Consider the following 22,810-nt stretch of genomic DNA (forward strand, 5'->3'; position numbering starts at 1 on the left):
AAGCAACAGACAAGTTGAAAAATGGCATCATAGCAACAATTTCACTAAACTCGACCCTGGATCTAGATCCACAGATGATGATAGCTGTGGATAGATGTCCTACCCCCCTAGGGAGCTACCGGCACAGGCTACTAGGTCCTTCCCTCCTTGAATATAGTTGGTGCTGCTTGAAGAAGTGAAGGAAGGAGATTCACATGGAGGAGAAGCTTGGAAAATAAGGTACGGAAACAAAGTCTCAGGGACATCTTGTAAGGGGTACCCCAAATGGAAGTGGATTGTAACCACCAAACTTGCTTGCAGAATTTAGGAGTTATCATAAATGTAAGAAGAATAAGGACCAGATGGATCTGAAATACTCTAGAAGTCTGAATGGCCCTAGCTCTACATTGTCTTGTCTAATTTATTCTACTTCTTCCTTACAACCTGTCGTACTGCCCTCGGATACCAGACTCCTTTAGACTAATATGTGTGCTTCAAATGCAACTATAAACTGTGATTGAAGAGGGCCTCTGTTTGGGAGAGCTTATTTAAATGCCAGTTTGGCTATGCCAGACTGCACGAAAAATGTACAGTACTAGTCCATTTGTAAAGTATTACAAATGTCAAGAAAACATAGTCAGATGAACCATATTATGTAACAAACCAGGTGAACTTTATTATTTAACAAACTCAAAGATGGAGACAGAGCGCAGAGCTTAAATGTAACCTAAAGAAATAAACAAACAGTGGTGGATCTTCATTGTATTCCACTGTGGGACTGGGATGTTCTTACCGTTAATTCATTGATACAGAGGGCTGACACTGGAGCTCGGTGACCTCGGAGTTGTGTTACAAACGCTAACTTATTTAAATCCCAAATGATGCAAGTGCGGTCCCGTGACCCGCTGACCACGATGTGATAGGCGAGTGATGTTGTTACACATGTCACTGTGTCAGTATGACCTAGCAGTGCCTGTGGTAAGAAAACACAAAATACATGTAGAGATACTTTGACAAAAACATATCCTCATTGTGACAGGAGACTTATGGTTCCATCCTGCTGGAAAATTGAGCAACATTTTAAATCTAAGAGAAATATTTACATTGTAATTAAAACACTCCGAAAAAGTCAAAACTCTACCCACAAACCTGTCATAACACATTTTTTGGACCCAAGCCTGTTGACTGTCAAGTGCAGTAAAGTAAGAGGTTTAAGGTGTATGAGACAGTGATGAAAGTACTTTTAAATCAGTTAGCCACATCACAATGTGTGGGTCGATGTCTGTAGCATGAGGCAAAGTGTTATACTATCTCAAGCAACAATTCTTTCTCATGTTACATTTGGGCTTCTGAAGTAGCCACTTCGCAGTTATTGTAAACAGATATTCTTCTCATATATAATATCATTTCTGCATCATTAATAGATTGCCTTTTCAGTAAAAACAAAAAATTGAGTTCCTTTGGCTAGTAATATGATATACTGCAAATACTCTTGAGGAGCAATTAGAAGGAAAGTACTTTTCAGAGGGCGCTGAAACTAGAGGAGTAATAAAGGCAATTCTCCAAAGACATGTAGAGGATAGATCAAGCCTGTTTTACAACTATTTTAATGAATTGCTGATCGATTACATCTGTATAAATATAAATAAAGTAATCTAAAAATGTAAATAAGGGACAAACTGCTGCCACTTCAAATAAGGTAGCCATTCAGTTGAATGACTGCTTGGTAAATCTAATATGTCAGACTATCACACCTTTTTTCCTGGCGAGTAAGTAAAGCTCCTGTGGATAGGTTTTTTATTGAACGGACTGCTGGTTAATATATACTGAGAACTTCTAACCATACAGACTCCAGCCTCAAAATTGACCAAGCATATATGCCGTCAGAAAAGATACTTATTTAGTATTTCTTTTTTATTTAAAATTTGTTTATCAGTTGCCGGATTGCAGATTAAATAGGATGTAACATCAGATGTTGTAAATATTCATGCTTTTGATTGGCTTCTGTATTAATTTAACAAATGTACTGCAGTGAATTTTGCACATCTCTGCGCAGGGGTTATTTTGCATTAAGGTGCATTTATTTGTTTAAACTACATATCGCTATCCAAGTGCAGGGGAGTATGAAGTATTTTTTTTTTTTAATAAAAACATTTTTATTGATTTATATTTTCATTTTTGACACATTTTCTGATTATTGTGCTGCATTTCTAAAACTGACACACAAATCTTAGAATGCGGATACAAAATGTAGTTCTGAATACACAAGCTTATATTATATAATTGATTGGGCTGACTGAATTCCCTAGGAAAACCTGCACATATTTGGTACAGCCATACACCAATTTAGTCGGCCTATTCAATTATGAAAAATTAGCGCAGACCCCTGAAGAACAAGTAACTTACCTTCAGTAACGATATATCTGTAAGAAACAGTAGTTAGTATTAGATTCCTTACCTTAGAATATCCCCAGGCGTCAGACTGGATCCGGAAATTTTTGCGTAGCAGTACCCTTGCGCGTCGGTAGGCGTCGTCTGCGGCTCCGTGTCCGTCGTCGTGACGATGTTGTCGGAGTACTTAGACGCCGCGCCCGCGTGCTGACGTCAGTTCTTAGACACAGCTTTTCCACGCCAAAAACGCGGAGCCATGTCAAAAACCAACACTGGTGCCATTAAAACTACGGCACTGAAAGTGGATGACCTTAACCCTGGATATCGGTTCGCAGAACAGGGAGGATGGGTGGGGCGGTAAGGAATCTAATACCAACTACTGTTTCTTATAGATATATCGTTACCGAAGGTAAGTAACTTGTTCATCTGAAAGAAACAGGTTAGTATTAGATTCCTTACCTTAGAATAGATAACCCAGCAATACAAACCCCGGTGGTGGGTCTGCGAACCAATAATCACACCAGAAAGTCCTGGAGACGGAACGGCCAAAGAAGCCATCCCTCCAGACTTGGCTGTCCAGGCAGTAGTGTCTTGGGAACGTGTGCAGCGAAGCCCACGTAGCTTCCTGACAAATGTCCTGCAAGGGGACTCCCCGACCCAGGGCAGTGGTAGCCGCCGTGGCACAAGTGGAATGAGCCCTCAGCCCAACAGGAGGCTCCTTCCTTGCCAAGGAGTACCAAGCCTTGATAACAAAATGACCCACGAGAGATGGCCCGCTTGTGTACCGCCCGTCCCTTCTTAGAGCCCACGTAACCAACAAAGAGTTGGTCATCCACCCGGAACTGGCGTGTGCTTCCAAACGGAATGAGAGCGCACGTTTTGGGTCCAGACGGTGGAGCCGCTCTTCCTCTTTGAGGGATGCGGAGGCAAAAAGAAGGTGGGCAAGGTGATAGACTGCCCGATGTGGAAGGCCGTGACAACCTTGGGCAGGAAAGAGGGTCTTGGCCGCAACACAACCTTGTCTGGATGGACAGAAACGAAAGGAGGTTTAGAGGAAAGAGCCTGGAGCTCACTCACTCTCCTGGCAGAGGTGATGGCAACCAGGAAAGCAGTCTTCAAAGTAAGAAGGCGGACAGGACAGTTGTGAAGTGGCTCAAAGGGAGCGCACATCAGATAAGTAAGAACCAGGTTCAAGTCCCACTGAGGCATCACGAAGGGAACAGGTGGAAACGTGTGGGTGATGCCTTTCAGAAAGCGATTTACAATAGGGGATTTGAACAAAGATGGTTGATCAGGCAGCCTCAGAAAGGCCGAAAGGGCAGAAAGGTAGCCCTTGATAGTGCCCAGAGCGGAGGCCTGCCGGACAAGAGAAAGAAGGAAGAGAAGAACCTCAGAAAGAGGGGCAGAGAGAGGATCCACATCCTTTGCTGTGCACCATGCCACAAATCTGTTCCACCTGCAGGCGTATACCGACTTAGTGGAGGGACGCCTGGCTGCCAGAATGATATCACAAACTTCAAGAGGCAAGTCAAATGGCCTCAACTGTCGCCGCTCAATCTCCAAGCATGGAGGTGGAGACTGGACAGGTTCGGGTGGAGGACCGTCCCCTGCTGCTGCGACAGAAGGCCCTCCTGAAGAGGCAGATGATCCGGGGGATTAACTGACATACTGAGTAGCTCAGGATACCAGTACCTTCGTACCCAGTCCGGAGCCACAAGGATGACTTGGGCCTGGTCGCGTTTGATCTTCTTCAGCACTCTGGGCAGAAGTGGTATAGGCAGAAAGGCGTACAACAGACCGCAACTCCACTCGCGACGAAAAGCGTCTCCGAGCGAGTGCCGCCTTGGAAATTCCAACGCGCAGAACTGATGACATTGCGCGTTCTCTTCGGTGGCGAATAGGTCTAACCAAGGCTCTCCCCACTGCTGAAAGAGGCATTGCGCCACGTCAGAGTTCAGACGCCATTCGTGATCCATCATGCACCAGCGGCTGAGTTTGTCCGCCCTGGCGTTCAGAGAACCTGCCTAATGTTGAACCACCAGGGTCACACCCTGATGTTCCAGCCACTGCTAGAGGCGCAGAGCCTCCTGGCAGAGGGTCCACGACCCCACCCGCCCTGTTTGTTGCAGTAGCACATGGCGGTGGTGTTGTCCATGAACACTTGCACTACACTCCCCCGGACAGAGGGGAGGAATGCCTTCAGTGCTAGACGAATCGCCTGCAGCTCCAAAAGGTTGATATGGAGCCGGGACTCCGCCGGAGACCAGAGGCCACTGATCTCCGCCTCTCCCATGTGGCCTCCCCAGCCCTGGAGGGAAGCGTCAGTCACAACTACGTGCTCCAGATGGGGAAGGGAGAGGGATCTGCCGCTGACCCAATCGCGGTCCGTGAGCCACCACTGCAGCTGTCTCGCAGTGCCCTCCGAGATCAGGACATGGTCGGACAGGTTGCCCTGATGCTGGGCCCGTATCCGCCAACGGGCGTGATGCACCAGAAGGATGCAGGAAGCCATCAGCCCCAGAAGCCGCAGCGTCAACCTGACCGAGACTCGGGATAAAGGCTCAAAGATCGGAATCAGAGCCTGTATATCCCGAACCCGCTGTTTGGGTGGGTAAACCCAAAACTGCGCCGAGTCGAGAACCGCTCCGATGAAAAGGAGCTTCTGGGAGGGGCACAGATGTGACTTCGGCACAAAGATGGAGAACCCCAGCTGGTGCAGGAGGTCTGCCGTCGTCTGGAGGTGGTTGACGACTGTCGAGCCCCCTTCAACAACCAGTCGTCGAGGTAGGGGAAGACTGAAATCCCTAACCTGCTCAGATGAGCTGCGACCACTGCCATCACTTTCGTGAACACCCGTGGGGCGCTGGTAAGGCCGAAGGGGAGCACGGTAAACTGAAAGTGCTTGTGGCCTACCGTGAACCGCAGGTAGCGCCGGTGGGCCGGCAAGATGGGGATGTGGAAATAAGCGTACTGCAAGTCCACCGCTACCATCCAGTCTCCTGGGTCCAGGCCAGCTAAGACCTGAGCCAGTGTCAGTATCTTGAACTTCTCCATCCGGAGGAAGCCGTTGATGTTCCATAGGTCCAAGATAGGGCGTAGGCCCCCTTTGCCCTTCTTGGGTACCTTCTTTGGCCACGAAAGGAGCGAAAGGCACCAGTTTGTTGGCGCGGGGCCGAGAGGCCCAAGGACTTGGCCGTAGCCCTGGAGTCCTTAAAGCGCTCAAGCGCATGGTCTGCCTTGTCGCCAAAGAGGCGACGGCCATCAAACGGCATGTCCATGAGAGTATTCTGGACATCCGTTGAAAAGTTGGCAGACCTCAACCAGGCGTGGCGACGAATCGCCACCGTCGTTGCCATCGCTCTGCCCAGTGAGTCGGTGGTATCCAGCCCACACCGGATGGAGAAACGTGCCGCATCTCGACCCTCCACAAGGGCTTGGGCGAGTTTAGCCTTGACCTCTGCCGGGCATTGTGGCAGCACGTCCGCGACCGTGTCCAACAGGGAGTGGGTGTAACAGCCCAAGAGGCATGCGCTGTTGGAAGACCGCAGTCCCAAACTACGGGAGGAGAATATTTTCTTTCAATAATTCTCATACCTCTTGGGTTCCCGATCATGCGGAGCCGACGGGAATGCGGTCTGGGAATTAGAGGCCTGGATGACCAGGCTCTCGAGGGTGGGGTGGGTGGACAGGAAACAAGGGTCCCCGGGGCCGGGCAGTGGCGTATGGCCACGTTCCTATCTACAGGCTGGCCTGTAGCGGGCCTGGACCAAGTGCCCAAAAGAACGTCAGTCAAGGCCTCATTAAACGGCAACAGAGGCTCTGTTGAGCTTGACTGCGGTTTAAGGACCTCAGTGAGGAGGATAGTCCTCACGGTTGCGACGGGGAGCTCAAGGCCCAAGCCCTTGGCTGCCCACGTCAACACCACACTGAAGGTTGCCCCCTCCTCCGTAGCCACGATAGGGGGGGGGGGGGGGGGGGGGGGGAGACAAAACCAGTGTCTGGCGAAGTGTCCAGACCACTGGCATCCCCAAGTCCACCTGTCCAGTCCTCCTGGGACTGACACTCACATGTCAGAGGGTCCTCAGACCCCTCCCAATACTCCTCATCACCCATCTCATGATAATCAGGGTTGTCAAAGGATGGGGCCGGTTCATTGAAGTAGAACTCCCCAAGCGGCGTCGAGAGCGCGCCCAGCGGCGCCGCTCCGAAGCCGGAACCGGGTCGAGGGAGGTATTGGGGACGGCTCCGCCCGAGGACGGCGCCTGAGGTGACACCTGTGGAACCGGCGCCGGTGAGGTCGTCAGGTCGACCGGCGACGATCCGGATCCAGAAGTGGATCCAGTGGGGCCCTGCGGCGCCGGCAGCGTCGGGCCGAAGCACCCGACCCGCTAGGGCCCCCAGACGGGTCCGCTGGGCCCGAAGGCGCAGCGGAGCCCGTCGGAGGAGAGAGGGACCTCATGGCCATGAGGAAACGCTTGATCTCCTCCGGCGTCGCTTGCTGGGACCGGATGGTATGGGGCAGGTCGCGACGCCCGCGACTCCGACGGAGCCGCGTGGGCGGTGTCACCCGAACCCCCGGCCTCATCGCGCGAGCGTCGGGGGGAGTCGGAAGAGCGATGACGTCTCTTCGACTTCTTGTGCTTACCTGACGACGACTTCGACCCGCAGGAGTGATGTCGACTCCCGGAGCTATGATGGCTCCGCCCCCACGACCGGTCCCTCGACCCGGGACCTCTCACGGCGCGGGGCCGACTGCCGGAGCTCGAGCCGCTTGCGGGACCGCTCCCGCCTAGCCTTCGAGGTTAAGACTGTCGGAGCAGGTCTTGTCGTCATGTGAGGGTCGGTGACCGACATCAGTCGGTCGCAGTCCCCACAAGGCTTAAAACCTGGCATCCCTATCGGCACCGGAGTCGAAGACTCGAGAAATGATTAAAAAGATCTCAAAAAAGTTAGTCAAACAGTGACTAAGGTACCACTTTTTCCAGATCTGCACTGCTGGCGCGGAAAAAAGAAGAACTGACGTCAGCACGAGGAGGCGGCGTCTAAGTACTCCGATGACGTCATCACGGTGCCCATGACGGACTCGGAGCCACAGACGTCGCCTACCGACGCGCAAGGGTACTGCTACGCAAAAATTTCCGGATCCAGTCTGACGCCTGGGGATATTCTAAGGTAAGGAATCTAATACTAACCTGCTTCTTTCAGATTTATGGCATAATAGTTTACAGTTCATTGTTCATCTGATGAAATATCAAACTCAGGACTATGTGGACAGTATAAAACTGTAAATTTTGTATTTCTGTAGTACTTAATTAGTCTATTGGTGTAAGCTAGGCAGCCTCCCTTCCCTCAAATTGCTGGCTAGGACTATTCATTTAAAAGTACAAAATGATAATCCGCTGGAGTCTCCTTGGTAGATGTAACACGGGGATGGGGCCGGGAGGAAATGAACATATGCATACCCATTGGTGGCAGGTTGATCTGACGTCCCCTCCTTACAAGACTGAATGGAGCATGGGAGAAGGCAGCCCATGGATTGTGACGGACGAGCAGGTGGACGCCTGCTCCTTTAACTGGCAGACCCAGGAGAACGTAACTCTGCCCCCAGAGGATGAAGGCTTCTTCCTATTAAATAAAAAGATGGAAGAGGACGTGTTGGCAGGTGACGTCACCCTAGGAGATCGGAGTGCGGGAAGTTGGAGCGAGCGGAGAGAGGGAGTCGCGTTTGCAGACGAGACGAAGAAGACGACGATAGCAGCAAGCCAGGAGGCCAATGGATCCATGCAGCGCTGTGCCACACTCCCGAGGGAGGGGTGTGGCTGCAGCAAGTACGGCAGCCTTTGGCGGGTTGGGTCGGGAGACGGGGTTCTTCGGCCAAGTAACCGCGAGCAGTGTCCTACTTAAAAAGACTGCTTACCGTATCACGGTGCTAGTGTAAATAATACTCACCATTTCGGCTCGTCATTTCACTACAGCCAGACAAAGCAAGTGTGTTGCACTGTAGCACTGGTGTCCCCTTCACTTCCCGGGTTTCCCTGTGGGTACTTACCGATAAAGATTCCTTCTTGACAGACTGTCATTATTTTCTTTTGCACGGCGGAGACGAAAAGGCATATCGTCCCCAAAGACGTTCAAGTTCCTGAACGAAACTACTATAGCGATCCCCGAAGAGCCCAGATACTCAGGACTGCACAAGCAAAGAACCCTTACACCATCACGGATCCCGGGGCCTTCCAAAGAGAAAGACTGACAACCAGATATAAAAAGACTAAATCAAAAATAAAGCCTTACCTACCCCGATCTAGTCTCCGGCCCCTTTCTGGTCCCACGCCACAAGTGGTATCAGAAGTGGGATCCACCCCTACCATTCCGCAACCAAAGATGGACCAACTAATTCAGCATCTGATCAAGGGGCAAAAAAAGCTAGAATGGACAGTAGAGCGCCAAATGACGTCCGCACAAGCAGATAGGGAGGTATTCAAGAACACCATATCGGCTCAAATAGAGGGTTTAAACAAAGCAGTCCAAAACCCCATCTCTCTCCCGAGTGGGGACCGAAGAGGACCTCCTGTTCACCCGTCGGGAGTATCCTTACAGAAATATAATGCAGGGGAGGACCCAGATGCCTTTTTGACTAACTTTGAACGAGCCGCAAGAGCCTGTGGCTGGCCTGAGGAGAAATGGCCCTTCTTTCTAGCCCCCTTGTTAACAGGGGAAGCCCAGGCCACCTATCAGACCATATAAAGAGATAAAAGAAGTAATACTCGATCACCTAGGATTAGACGCAGAGGCGTATCGAGTAAGGTTCCGGAAGGAAAAAGGGATACAAGGCGAGAACCCCAAGACGCTATATCTCAGGTTGAAAATGGCTGCCGATAAGTGGCTTAAACCAGAGTCTAGAACCAAAGAAGAAATCATGACAAGCATATATTTGGAGCAATTTTTGGAAGCGTTACCTGACGGTACCCAACGGTGGTTAAGACAACATTCGGGCCTTACTGCCCAGCAAGCTGTAGAGATGGCCACCAACTATTCACAAGCTCAGCCCAGGTCACTGCCATGGGATCAAGAGAAAACGACAAAGCCACTTTCTGCCCCAAAACTAGAAAAGAACGCTAAAATGAGGTTAGAGCAGCAAAAAGTTAAACCACCCAGGATGGAACCTCCGTTCAAGGGTCCCCAATGCTTCGAGTGTGGCGAGTGGGGCCATATCGCTCGCCTATGTCCCAGGAGGAAGCCCCCCGAAGAACCAATGGAGGTGGGGTATATATCTAAAGCTGTGATGTACACCGCGGAGATGGGGCCTTCTTTCTATGTAAGGGTAACAGTCAACCAACAACAAATAAGAGCTTTATTGTACTCGGGGTGTAGACAGTCAGTTATACAGAAGAAATTAGTGCGTCCCCAGCAAGTCCTCCCCAATTCATTAGTCTACTTTAGGTGTGTACACGGGGACGTGAAACCTTATCCACTAGCACACATTACCATTACACCCCACGGGAGAACCCCCTGTTCAGTGAGAGTAGGAACGGTAGACTCACTTCCTGAAGACCTCATAATAGGAGTAGATAACCCAGATTTTCTGGCTCTATTCCAAAGAGAACTAAGAACATAAACCAGAGAAACCGAGTCCCTGCCCGGCCCTCTTGACTACTGAACCATGGCTTTTGGATTGTAGTTTTCACTTTGCACAGACCAACGATGCATCCCTATTTAACATTTGGGAAACAGCGCATATGGAACAAGCACTTCCCAACCAAAACTACCCTAAATTCGTGATTAAGAATGACCTGCTTTATAGGTTAGGGAAGCCAATGGAACCCCTACAGTTATTGGTTCCAAAGGAGTTCCGGTAACAAATACTTTATTATGCCCACACCCACCTAACAGCCGGTCACTCAGGAGCGGAAAAAACCACCCAGCAATGGTTAAAACACTTTTATTGGCCCGGGATCTACCAAGAAGCAGAGGAGTATTGTAAACAATGCGACATATGCCAGAAAATAAATATGTATAGGCCCCCTGCAGTTCCATTACAGCCTCTCCCTATAAAAGGTACTCCCTTCGAAAGGGTCGGCATGGACCTCATAGGGCCCCTTCCTTGCACTTCAAAAGGACACTCATATGCCCTAGTTATAGAGGATTACACTACCAGATTCCCGGAAGCCTTCCCCTTGAGGGTCCCTAACACTAAAAACATAACCGAGAAGCTAATTTGAGTTGTTCTCGAGGGTGGGGTTTCCAAAGGAAATTTTGACTGACCAGGGGACCCCATTTGTCTCTCGGTTAATGAGGGAAGTTTGTAAACTACTAGACCTGAGCCACATAAAAACCTCAGCGTACCACCAGCAAACGGACGGGTTGGTAGAAAGGTACAATTGAACCTTGAAATCCACCCTAAAGAAAATGCTATCGGTTGTACATAAGGACTGAGATCAGGTCCTCCCCCTAGCTCTTTATGTACTGAGGGCCCAAGTACAAAGCAGCCTTGGTTGTTCTGCCTTTGAATTACTTTATGGCAGACAACCTCGTTCCCTCTTAGAGATCATCAAAGATGCTTGGGAACAAGAGCGAGACCACGAACAGAAAACCTTACTAGAGTATACTCAACAGCTGAAATCCAAGCTCGGCAAATTGAGAGATTTGGCCTACCCGAACTTAGAAAATAGTCAGAATAGGCAAAAGAAATACTACGACAAAGGAAAGAAATGGAGAACCCTGGAAAAAGGGGATTGGGTCTTAGTTCTGTTACCCTCCTCAACTAACAAATTCCAGAGTGAGTGGTTGGGCCCCTATCCCATTATAGAGACCATTGGGCGAACTACCTACAGAGTACAGATCTCTCCTTCAAGGAGGCAGACCTTTCATATCAATCTCTTGAAAAAATGGTTAGGTCCTATACCCAAGGCCGGTCAATTCGGTCTACCGACCGGGACCGATCGGAGCACCTTAGAACAGCTACCAGTCAATGAGGATCTTCCTGATTCTTATAAAACCGAACTTAAGGTCACCCTACAACCCTTCTCTCAAATGTTTTCGGCCCTGCCGGGTCAAACGCAATTGATTGAACACAAAATTGAAACCGAACCAGGAAAATATGTGAAACAAAAAGGAAGTACAAGACATGCTCAAATTGGGGTCATCCGTCCATCTAGGAGTAACTGGTCCTCGCCCATTGTAATGATCCCTAAACCGGATGGGACGACCAGATTCTGTAGGGACTTCCGAGCATTGAACAACATCTCATCGTTCGATGCCTACCCCATTCCCCGAGTGGACGACTTAATAGAACGAATAGGGGAAGCCAAGTTTATAACAACGTTAGACCTCACTAAGGGGTACTGGCAGGTACCCCTTAGGGAAGAAGATAGGTGTAATACCGCCTTTGCTACGGAGGACGGCCTATTTGAATTTAACGTCCTTCCTTTTGGTCTACATGGGGCGCCCATACATTTCAGCGGTTAATAAACAACATCCTTCGCCCCTTTTCAACCTTTTGTTCTGTCTATCTTGACAACATAGTCATATTCAGTAACACTTGGCCAGATCACTTAAACCACATAGCTGCTATCTTGGGAGCCCTACAACAGGCCGGATTACACATACACGCTAAAAAATCTAGAGCAGCTTATCCCAAAGTAAAATACCTGGGGTACATGTTGGGGGAAGGCGTCATCGCCCCATAAGAGGAAAAAATAAAAGCCATTATGAACACTCCTTTTCCCAAAACAAAGAGAGATAAGAGGCTTCCTAGGCCTTATAGGCTATTACAGGAGATTTATTGATAATTTTGCTGTTATAGCTGGACCTCTCACAGACCTGTTAAAAAAAGAGGTTAAGACCACCATCCTTCTAAACCCATCTGAAGAAGCTAAACAAGCCTTTCAAAACCTCAAAGCGGCCATCACCACAAGCCGGGTGCTGATTCCTCCCAACTTTAGTAAGCCGTTGTTGATAGCCACTGATGCTTCGAATACAGGGTTGGGGGTGGTGTTGTCCCAACTAGGAGAGGACAGATTGGAACACCTGATCCTCTTCATTAGCAGGAAACTACACCCTAGGGAGTGCAAATACCCCACAATAGAAAGGGAATGCCTCGCGATAAGGTGGGCCGTAGAAAAATTAAGGTTCTACGTGGAAGGAAAACCTTTCGTGTTATACACAGACCATGCCCCTCTACAATGAATGAACAGGACCAAAAGCCCATAATCCCGAGTTCTCAGGTGGTTCCTTTTCCTACAACCATTTTCTTTTACCATCAAACACCGAAAGGGTCCTGAGAATAGTAATGCTGATTTCCTATCAAGACACCCCCTTCTTCACAATCGGCAGAAACCAGGGGGGGAGGAATGTAGGACGGGGCCGGGAGGAAAAGAACATATGCGTACCCATTGGTGGGAGGTTGATCTGACGTCCCCACCTTCTCTGCCTCCTTACCAGACTGAATGGAGCAGGGGAGAGGGCAGCCCATGGACTGTGACGGATGAGCAGGAGGACGCCTGCTCCTTTAACTGGCAGACCCAGGAGAACTTAACTCCGCCCCCAGAGGATGAAGGCTTCTTCCCATTGAATAAAAAGACGGAAGAGGACGTGTTGGCAGGTGACGTCACCCTAGGAGATCGGAGTGCGGGAAGATGGAGCGAGGGGAGAGAGAGAGTCGCGTTTGGAGACGGAGACGAAGAAGAAGACGATAGCAGCAAGCCAGGAGGCCAACGGATCCACGCAGCGCTGTGCCACACTCCTGAGGGAGGGGTGTGGCTGCAGCAGGTACAGCAGGATTTGGCGGGTTGGGTCGGGAGACGGGGTTCTTCGGCCAAGTAACCGCAAGCAGTCTCCTACTTAAAAAGACTGCTTATCGCATCACGCGGCTAGTGTAAATATTATACACCGTTTCGGCACGTCATTTCACTACAGCCAGACAAAGCGTGTGTGTGCACTGTAGCACTGGTGTCCCCTTCACTTCCCGGGTTTCCCTGTGGGTACTTACCGATAAAGATCCCTTCTTGACAGAATGTCATTATTTTCTTTTGCACGGCAGAGACGAAAAGGCATATCCTCCCCGAAGACGTTCAAGGTCCAAAAAGAAATTACTATAGCGATTCCCGAAGAGCCCAGATACTCAGGACTGCACAAGCAAAGAACCCTTACGCCATCACGGATCCCGGGGCTTTCCAAAGAGAAAGACTAACAACCAGATATAAAAAGACTTTAACAAAAATAAAGCCTTACCTACCCCGATCTAGTCTCCGGCCCCTTTCTGGTCCCACGCCACAGTAGAATAATTTACCCTTCCAGTGTGTGGTCCACATCTATGTTTCCCTGAGATCTCAGGAGAGTGTGGGGCTGGGGCGGTGCAAACATATATTGGTTATTTATAGATTAAGTGTGCCCATTGGCTCTGAAGTAAGATGCACTTTTGCTTGCCAGTTGCCACCTGCTGGGGCCAGGACCACATAGCCCATAATCCCAATGGTTTTGGAGGCAGGAAGAGAAGATACGTAAGCACCTAGGGCCTGCAGTGCAGGACGCTATTTTGCCTGCCAGTTGCTACTTGTCTGCTGGGGCCAAGACCACAAGGTCCATAATCCCGCTGGTCATGGAGACGGTAAGAGGAGATACTTAAGCATGCCAGGAGACCGCAGCGCGGGTTGCACTTTTGCCTACCAGTTGCCACATGCTTGCCACTTGCCTGCTGGAGCCAGGACCACAAAGCCCATAATGCTGATGTTCTTGGAGGCGGGGATAGGTGATACTTAAGCACAACTGGAGCCCGCACTACATGAAGCACCCGGTGCATGCCCGGGCCAACAGCGGGCCCATATGCCCCGATCAAGAGAGACCGGAATGGGTCTTTTCTCTTAGATCTGTGTCCTGGATCTCGAGGAAATGGCTAAGTGCAAGTCCACTTCTATCTATGGTGATGTCAAACGCCCCTGTAATGGCTCAAGCATTATGACATTCTTTACTTCAGCTGTTGGGGCTATTACAGAGGAAATCAGTGCCGTAAAAGTGGTGCTTGGGGTTAATGTGCAGGCCAAAGTTCCAGCTGTAATGTGGACAATATGGTAGTTTCTGAAAAGTTCACAACTGTACTCCACTGGCTGATAATACGCATGCTTTAATGACTCTGGCTGTTGTGTATCAGCCGGGATGCAATGGTCCCACTGCTCACCCATCCACTGTAAAGATAAAGAGAAAGACTGGAGGTTGTTCAAGTAAGGAGCACATAGTACCCTCAATAGGTGGTGTAGGGGCACCATCAGTCTCAAATGAGTGTCTGGATGTATTGTTAGATAAATTGACAGTAAAACTGGAATCTCTGGTGGCAAACACTTTTGCGTTGTGTAATCAAAGACTCACAAGAATTGAAAACGCCATCACAATGCTAACCGAGTATTTTAGGTGCTTCACCAATGGTAATGTTCTTGGGATCATGACTGTGCAGAAACCTAAAGATAGACCTGATTTCGCTTTGCCTGGCACCCAGTTGTCGGCTAACACCGCTATTCAAGTCTCCAACTACTTAACACACTCTGGCGTTCATCAGGGGGTAACTAATGGAGAATGTGACCTAACTACTGCTCACACATAGAGCAGTTCTGCTTCTAGCAAGTCACCAAGCCATATACCTATGGGTCCAAGGCGGGCCACTAGTTCATTTTTAACAGCAATTCTGCTGCTGGTCCTGTTAGTAGGGGGCCAGTCAGTGATGTAAAATCATTACCTGCACCTTATTGTTTTAATTTACCAACTGCAGCCACACCATATGTTCTTGTTCGTGCTAAGGTCCCTCCCTTGAAAGAAAATTCCATCAAACATTTTTTCCCAGCTTCGAAATAAGGTAGTCTGTTGAACTGATGGGTGCTTGGAGAATAACACTCAGTTGTTTAACCATATTAATATGGTCAGGGGAGTACCATGGCTAGCCAGTCATCCTAAAATTATAGATTAGGACTGCAATGTGGTGAACTTTAACAATGTGATCATGAATGGTCACTTGTTATCCGATCTGTCACTCATGCTGGAGGGGCCTCCTCCTAGGTTAGTTTTACAAACCCAAAATATTTAATCAATCAATCAATCATAACACTTGTATAGCGCACTACTCACCCGGAAGGGTCTCAAGGCGCTTGGGGGAAGGGGTCCGCTACTGCTCGAACAGCCAGGTCTTGAGTTGTCTCCTGAAGGCGAGATGGTCCTGGGTCAGCCGAAGGTGGATGGGGAGGGAGTTCCATGTCTTGGCCGCCAGGTAGGAGAAGGATCTGCCTCCGGCGGTGGCTCTTCGGATGCGTGGTACGGCGGCGAGGGCGAGGCTAGTAGACCGTAGCTGGCGGGTGGGCGTGTAGAAGGTCAGGCGGTCGTTGAGGTACTTGGGGCCCAGGTCGTGGAGAGACTTGTGTGCGTGGGTGAGGAGCCTGAACGTGATCCTCTTGTTGACTGGGAGCCAGTGCAGGTCCCTCAGGTGGCCGGAGTGGTGGCTGCGTCGGGGGATGTCCAGGATGAGTCGGGCGGAGGCGTTCTGGATGCGTTAGAGTCTTTTCTGTAGCTTGGCTGTGGTTCCGGCGTAGAGGGTGTTTCCGTAGTCCAGTCGGCTGGTGACGAGGGCCTGGGTGACCGTCTTCCTGGTTTCGGTCGGGATCCATCGGAAGATCTTGACCCTGGAAAGCGCTCTGTGGATGCAACACGTGTGGCTAGTAGTATATCTAATAGGCCAGCCTATGAAGTATCTACTTTAACAGATTCACAACTTTAAATGCCTTGCCTGACTGCCCTCTAATCATAAACCGTATCTGGGTCCTATCAGGGTGTTGCGATAAACAAAGTCACTGCTAACACATTAGATTTATTGTTTTGGCATATAGCTTGGCTTGATTAATAAAATAGCCGCAAGAGTTTCTGTCTTTTCTTGAAGAAATTCAATATAATTTGTTTTCAAGAAACTTGGAATGTTGACAATAACTTATTTTTGGATGGCGATAGTTTTTTCTCCATCACTGCCACTTCTTATAAATCCAGGAAGGCCAATGGTGGCCTTATTTTGACGGCTTTGAGTTTAGATTGCTCAACTGAGATGATTAATACTGGCTCAAAGAACCTGGCTGCTGTCTTCGATTTCCCACTTAATGTAAATTGCTAATACTTATCTATACTACTATAATAAAGGAAGAACTTTCAGCCTTTGAGGCGGGTAAACTCGGGAACCACAGCGCCAATCCACACACCCGATACACCGTTGGAATTGTCAGGGTGTGTAGATGGTTATAGGCTATATAAATAAATTAAAAAAGAAGTTATTTAAAAAATGTACAGTAAAAAAAAAAAGTAGTCCCTCCGAAGTAGCGCCGGCTGCGACGTGCGTGCTCACGTCAGGAGCGCGGGGAGAAGCGGCATCCAGGAGCGCAACGAGGAGCGGCGGACATGGCGCGGGGAAGGAGCGGTGACGTGAGGAGCAGCGGACAGGCCAGCGGCGGTGCGAGCAGCGGACAGGCGGGAGGAGCGGCGACTGAGGTAAGGGACCCATGTCGGGGCAGGCGGGGGTCGGGGCAGGCGGGGGACGGGCCGGGTGGGGGCCCGGGCTGCTGGACAATGTCGGGGCGGGCTGGGGTCGGAGAAGCCTGTTGCTCCCGGACAAGGTCGGGACGGGCTGCTAGTTCTTTATAATACTAATTGTCAGCAATGCCATCTAGATCATGTACTTTCACTTAGAGCCCTTTTGTAGATATTTCTTTTTACAAATAGTGTTTGCAATCTAGTTATGTTAGTAGGCGATTTTAATCTGCACCTTTGCACTCGGTGTTGCTTCTTAAGACTGTAGCACACAAGACCATTTTATCTAATGCTTCTCATATTAGCCACACGCTGCAGGGTGAATAGATTAACTATATTATTTATGATTTTAATCTTTCCCGCAAACAATTAATGTCTTGAGGTTGTGTCAACTGCGAACTCCCCACACGGGTAGAGGCCACTCTAGTGTGATTGATTTTACCTTTTTCACACCTACCTTGCTGTATTTACTTAATAACTTAGATGTACTATGGGAGCGCCGGAGTGATTATAGCCCATTATCTGTATCTTTTCCCTTGGCCCCAAAGAAGAAATATTTCCATTTGCTCTGTAAGCAAAGTAGTGAAAATTCAAGTCCAAGGTCGTCAAATTATATGGGCCATAGTCTTGCTCGATGTTTTCCATCTTGAATTATTTATGGATTGTTATTAGATCTCGGTTTGGACGTTATGTCCCCTGATGAATTAATTGTTACTCTTTTAAGTCTAACTGTGATAAAGTTAAGTCACTGTTGACTAGCACAGACAAACCCCCTCGAGCCAAGCATTTTAGATGCTTCGATAACTTGTGCTCAAGGGCTTTGCTCTTATTAGGCCTTAAAAGAGAAGCAGAGGGACAGACTTATCGTGCTGTATATAAAAACATTTTAGAAGCCCGCAAAACTTTCTTTGCAACTTGAGGCATGAGACCAATTCATCCGTGCAATTAGCACTAGGGATTGTTCTATTTTCTGGTAAATCAATAACGGACCATTATTTTACCAGCATGCATGGCCCTCCTTGTCTTCAAGCCTCTAGCCCGATTCATGGGTAAGACATTTCAAAACAATTTATAATGCACACAAATTTGTCCTCACCTCTGTGACTTTCCCCCGTCAGTAGGCACTTTATCGATTTCTTTTCAGTGGGAAGAGGTTAGCAATGCCATTATCGAGCTGCCTAAAAACAAAGCTCCAGGTCCAGATTGAGTACCCCTGGATTTATTAAAATCTAATGTATCACTTTGGGCCCAGCTGATCACAATTTATATTAATGCTGTAATTAGGCAGGCTTTACCAATGTCTTGGCCCAAATCTGTGATTGTGCCATAATAAAGAAGGGGAGGAATACTGACCCTGGTTGTTACCGCCCTACTTCCCTGATATGTGCTGTGGTTAAGATTATAGGGAGCATAGTACTGAACCGGTTGATGACATGGGTGAAAGAATGGAACATTTTTTCAGACATACAGTATAGATTTAGACCTGGTCTAGAGACTGGTGATCAATGTCTTAACCGTTATCTTAGTGTCAACAAATACACAGTTGCTAAACAAGGATCCATACATATGGCTTTTATGGACCAGAGTTCAGCATGTGATAAGGTGAACAGGGACAATCTAAGGTAAATGTCGTTGCACATGGGTATTGAGCCTAACAAAGTACATTTGCTGCACGATTTGTGAATAAATGTGTCAGCCTGGGTCAGGTATAGGTAAAGTGGGGAATGCACAGAGCACTTTAATTTAAAACGTGGTGTGTGCCATGTATGCATTTTGCTGCTTTTCCTTTTCACATATTATATTAATCATCTTGAACTGGTCTTGGTAGGATGATTATGTCCTTTTATCCAGGGTGGCTTTAGGTCTACAGTATATGTTTGTTCTTTTGTGAGTTTTATGGACAGTCTAGACCTGAGAACTCATTTTAACAGATCTCATTTTATGGTGGTTGGTCCCAGGTCAAATAAAACCAGAGCCTTTTTCTTTTTTTTAAAAGGCTATCCCATCAGCCATGTAACGACATTTCACTATTTAGTCATCATACTGTTTGATTTGGCCACCTCCTGTATCCCCTTGTTAACCTCAAGACAAATCTTTGCTAGGAGCCCAGCATCCGCTTAGGTCTTCCCTTGGCAGCGCTTGCGCTGTCTCGTTGAGACATGCAGTATATACTGGGGAAACTTTGTTTAAGCTCCGCCCAGCTTTTGGATTGGCTTTCATCCTACCCATTTCCTCATCTTTATGGGTGCCAAACAGGGAGGAGCCGAAAAATGTAGATTTAGGATCCTTTGTTGAGCATCTGGCTTGAGAGCGGTTAGTCTCAACCAGGAGGACCTCTTGGCGCAAATCCCATGCGCTTACGAGTGCGCCGATAGCGTGGCACCATCCGCTGCTGTGCTACTCAGTTGGTTGGCACCAAACGACCCTTCCTTGATGACCTTCTCAAAATCCCTTTGCTCTTCCTTTGGCAATTTCTCCTTGAAGCGGTCCAAGGAGTCCCATAAGGCTCTGTTGTAGCGACCTAATAAGGCTGCTGCACTAGAGACTTTGAGCGAAGATGCTGCAGACCCGCACACCTTCCATCCTCAAGAGTCCTGGGACATACTTTCTTTATCCGGCTGGACTGACTAAGACACAGCTTCTGCATGAATTTTCCTTGCTGCTGCAGTTATAGCAAAGTCCACAGGCGGATCTGGTTTTAAGAAACAGGGTCTGTTGCTGCAGGTTTGTATTTCTTTTGAATCCTCCTTGGTGCAGCTTTAATCGCAGCTGGTGTGACGAAAATGTATATCACTGGTTCCAGAACACCGGGAACCAGAGGAAGCAACGGACGAGATGCTGCTCTCTAATGTAGAGTTGATTCTGTCACTAGAACCACAGAGCCTTATCAAGAACTCACTGATGTAGGCCTCGACGCCGGGCATGTGACCTGCTGTGACTGAGCCCTTCTCGACGGTGACCTGGACCTCCTTCTCGACGTCGATTTCCGGCCTGGTATTGGAACTGGTCTCGACGTTGACTCATTGTTCCTCGACGTCGAGTGCCTTGCAGACAACGCTGGAGTATCCCTTTGTCTCGACGTCGAACGTCAGTGAGCAGACGATGGCGGAGGGGTTCTGCTCCTCGACACCAAATGTGGTCGTGCTGACGAAGACGAAGGGCCTCTGCTCCTCGACGCCGATCGTCGCCATGTTGACGACGGCGGAGGGCTCTTCTTCCTCAACGCTGATCGTCACTGAGATGACGGTGGAGGGCTTCCGATCCTCGACGTTTATCATCGCCGGGTTGACGACGGTGGAGGACTCCTGCCCTTCGATGTCGATCGCCGATGGACTGACGACGACGGAGGGGTACCCGCCCTCGATGCCCAACATCGAGCTGACAGCGGCGGGGGACTTTTGCTCCTCGACGCCAATCGTTGCCGAGTTGACGATGGCGGAGGGCTTCTGCTCCTCGACGCCGAGCGTCGCCGGGTTGACGACGGTAGAGGATCACGATTCGTCGACGGTGATCAGAGAGACGTACCTGAATGACGGTGTTTTCCCCACAGCGAGCCCGCCGCAGATGGTCGTTTCTTGGACAAATGTCCCACCGGTGGTAGTGTTTTTAAGCGCCGAGCCCGACGCTGAAGCATAAGAGCGAGGGACTTTGCTTCTGGATGCAGATCTCGCCCTCTTAGAGGCCTTCCTCACCGGTGACCTGCCTCTGGAAGATACCTTTTCTGCCAGCCCATAAAGATGGATCCCTTCTCTGTCTTTTAGAGTCCGTTTAGATAGGGACTGGCAATGAGGGCAAGTCTTGGGGACATGGTACTTTGGCAAACAAAGAATACAGACCTCATGAGAGTCTGACCTGGCCTTCTTTTTTCCACAAGAAGGGCAGGGGTCAAAAGGAGATGGCGTTTTGAGTGGAAAAAATGCGCAAAACTGTCAAAAAAAGACAGAACCTTACTTCAAAAGATGAAAGACAACGAAGTAAGTCAAAATTGTCCAAAAAAGTGAAGATTATTTCTGACTAAAATCAGAAAGAAGTGGAGCTGTGTAACCAGGATCCTTCCTGAAGGCGCCCTAAAGAACAACTGACCTAACTGTCACCCCTGAGGCATGATGGGAAGCTGGGGGTCATGACTGCCTTAAAGGCACGGTGCCAGTTTATTTCTATGATTTAGCTTTTCAGCCTTTTTAGGCTATGTTTTCTGCAATACAGCCTGGGACCTGTCAATGCTTTCAGTCCTATCTGAGAATTTGTGCTAAGCATTAAAACAGTTATTAAACATGTTCTGCTGTTGTTTTTCGGCTTCTAATGTATTCTTTATGATCTAATGGGAAGCCCTTACAGCATTATTCAGCTCTAGTGTGTGTAGGGCTGAATTTGCTTTTTATTATATATATATATATATATATATATATATAATATATATATATATATATATATATATATATATATATATATATTCACTGAAAAAACCATAGGTTTCACACCAGTTATAGTTAGCTGGAAATGTTACTGACATAAAACCATTGAAATTCCCACGTTATAGTTAGTTGGACTCACTATAACTTGCGCGTGTAATGCACTGCTGATGACATCACATATTACATCACTCATGACATGGTCAGTGACATCACTGATGACACCATCCAGTGAATGTGTGTCTTTCTGAAAAATAAATATTAGTGAGTAATGTTTAAATTTTTAAATATATGTATTAGTGTTTCACTTTGTGTATAAGTAGCTGCATGGGTTGGTGAGTAGGTACATGTGTATGTACATGGGTTATTAGATGTTTTATTAGTTTCAGTATGAGTGTTTGTATTGTTGAGTGTGGGAATTACTTACAACATTGATGCATGAGTGACTGACTCACTGTTTGTATGTGTTTTGAATACAGCATATGTGCAGGACTGTATGGGTGGATGAGTGTGTATATGTGTGTGTTAGTGAGTGAATGACTGTCTCACTAGTGTCTTTATCAGTAACGACATATGTTTTAATCTGATATATGTGAGCATTGATGTTTATAAGTGAGTATATGTGAGATTGTAAGAGTTCCTGTTTAAATAAGTATGTATTTCTATAAGTAATTGTTTAAGAGAGTGAGTATGTGTAAGTTTCCTTAGAAGTAAGGTGGTAGTGTGTGTATAGCTGTATATGCAAATTAATGGATGCTCAATAGTTTATTTGCATGTGTGATTATGTGTGTGAGTAACTTTTGGATGACTGTCGGTGTGTAATAGGATGTATAGGTGTTTCACTACATATGATGAGTGAATATATGTATGAGTGACTATGTAGAACTGTTGGTGAATGAGTGGATGTGTATATAGATGGTGGTATTACTGAATTGGTTGTTGTAAATGGTATGGGTATCACCACTTTTTTGGAAAATGTTAGTCTTTATTTTTCAATATGTGTTTCAAGGGTTACTTTACAGTGAAAGGAGGTCAGTCTCTCTGTCACAAGGATGGTGTCATCAGTGATGTCATGAGTGATGTCACTGACCATGTCATGAGTGATGTAATATGTGATGTCATCAGCAGTGCATTACACGCGCAAGTTATAGTGAGGCCAACTAACTATAACGTGGGAATTTCAATGGTTTTATGTCAGTAAAATTTCCAGCTAACTATAACTGGTGTGAAACCTATGGTTTTTTCAGTGAATTTGATAGGTTTTTTAAATGCTAATTCCTAACTATAACTGGTGTGAAACCTATGGTTTTTTCAGTGAATTTCATAGGTTTTTTAAATGCAAAATTCCTAACTATAAGTCTCACTTTATAAGTAAGACTCTTAACGCTCTAGTTGTTCTTGAGAACACTCTGGTACATTCTATCATTGGGCTATAGTTGGGCTACATATGGCTGATATTTGGGCTACATTAGTATTTTTTT

At 47.8% G+C, this 22,810-nt stretch overlaps 1 protein-coding gene across 4 annotated transcripts in view; it reads right to left on the reverse strand.

The window, feature by feature from the left end:
* WDFY3 (WD repeat and FYVE domain containing 3) overlaps positions 1-22,810 on the reverse strand; it is a 2,050,643-nt gene that overhangs the window by 165,548 nt on the left and 1,862,285 nt on the right. For all 4 annotated transcript variants that reach the window (XM_086961876.1, XM_086961875.1, XM_086961873.1 and 1 more), the window contains one exon: positions 773-952. In XM_086961876.1, the coding sequence (XP_086818002.1) occupies positions 773-952 (180 nt within the window). The remainder of the gene's footprint in view (positions 1-772; positions 953-22,810) is intronic.

Source organism: Lissotriton vulgaris, chromosome 3_1, assembly GCF_964263255.1.
Source record: "Lissotriton vulgaris chromosome 3_1, aLisVul1.2, whole genome shotgun sequence".
In the NCBI taxonomy this organism is placed as follows: Eukaryota; Metazoa; Chordata; class Amphibia; order Caudata; family Salamandridae; genus Lissotriton; species Lissotriton vulgaris.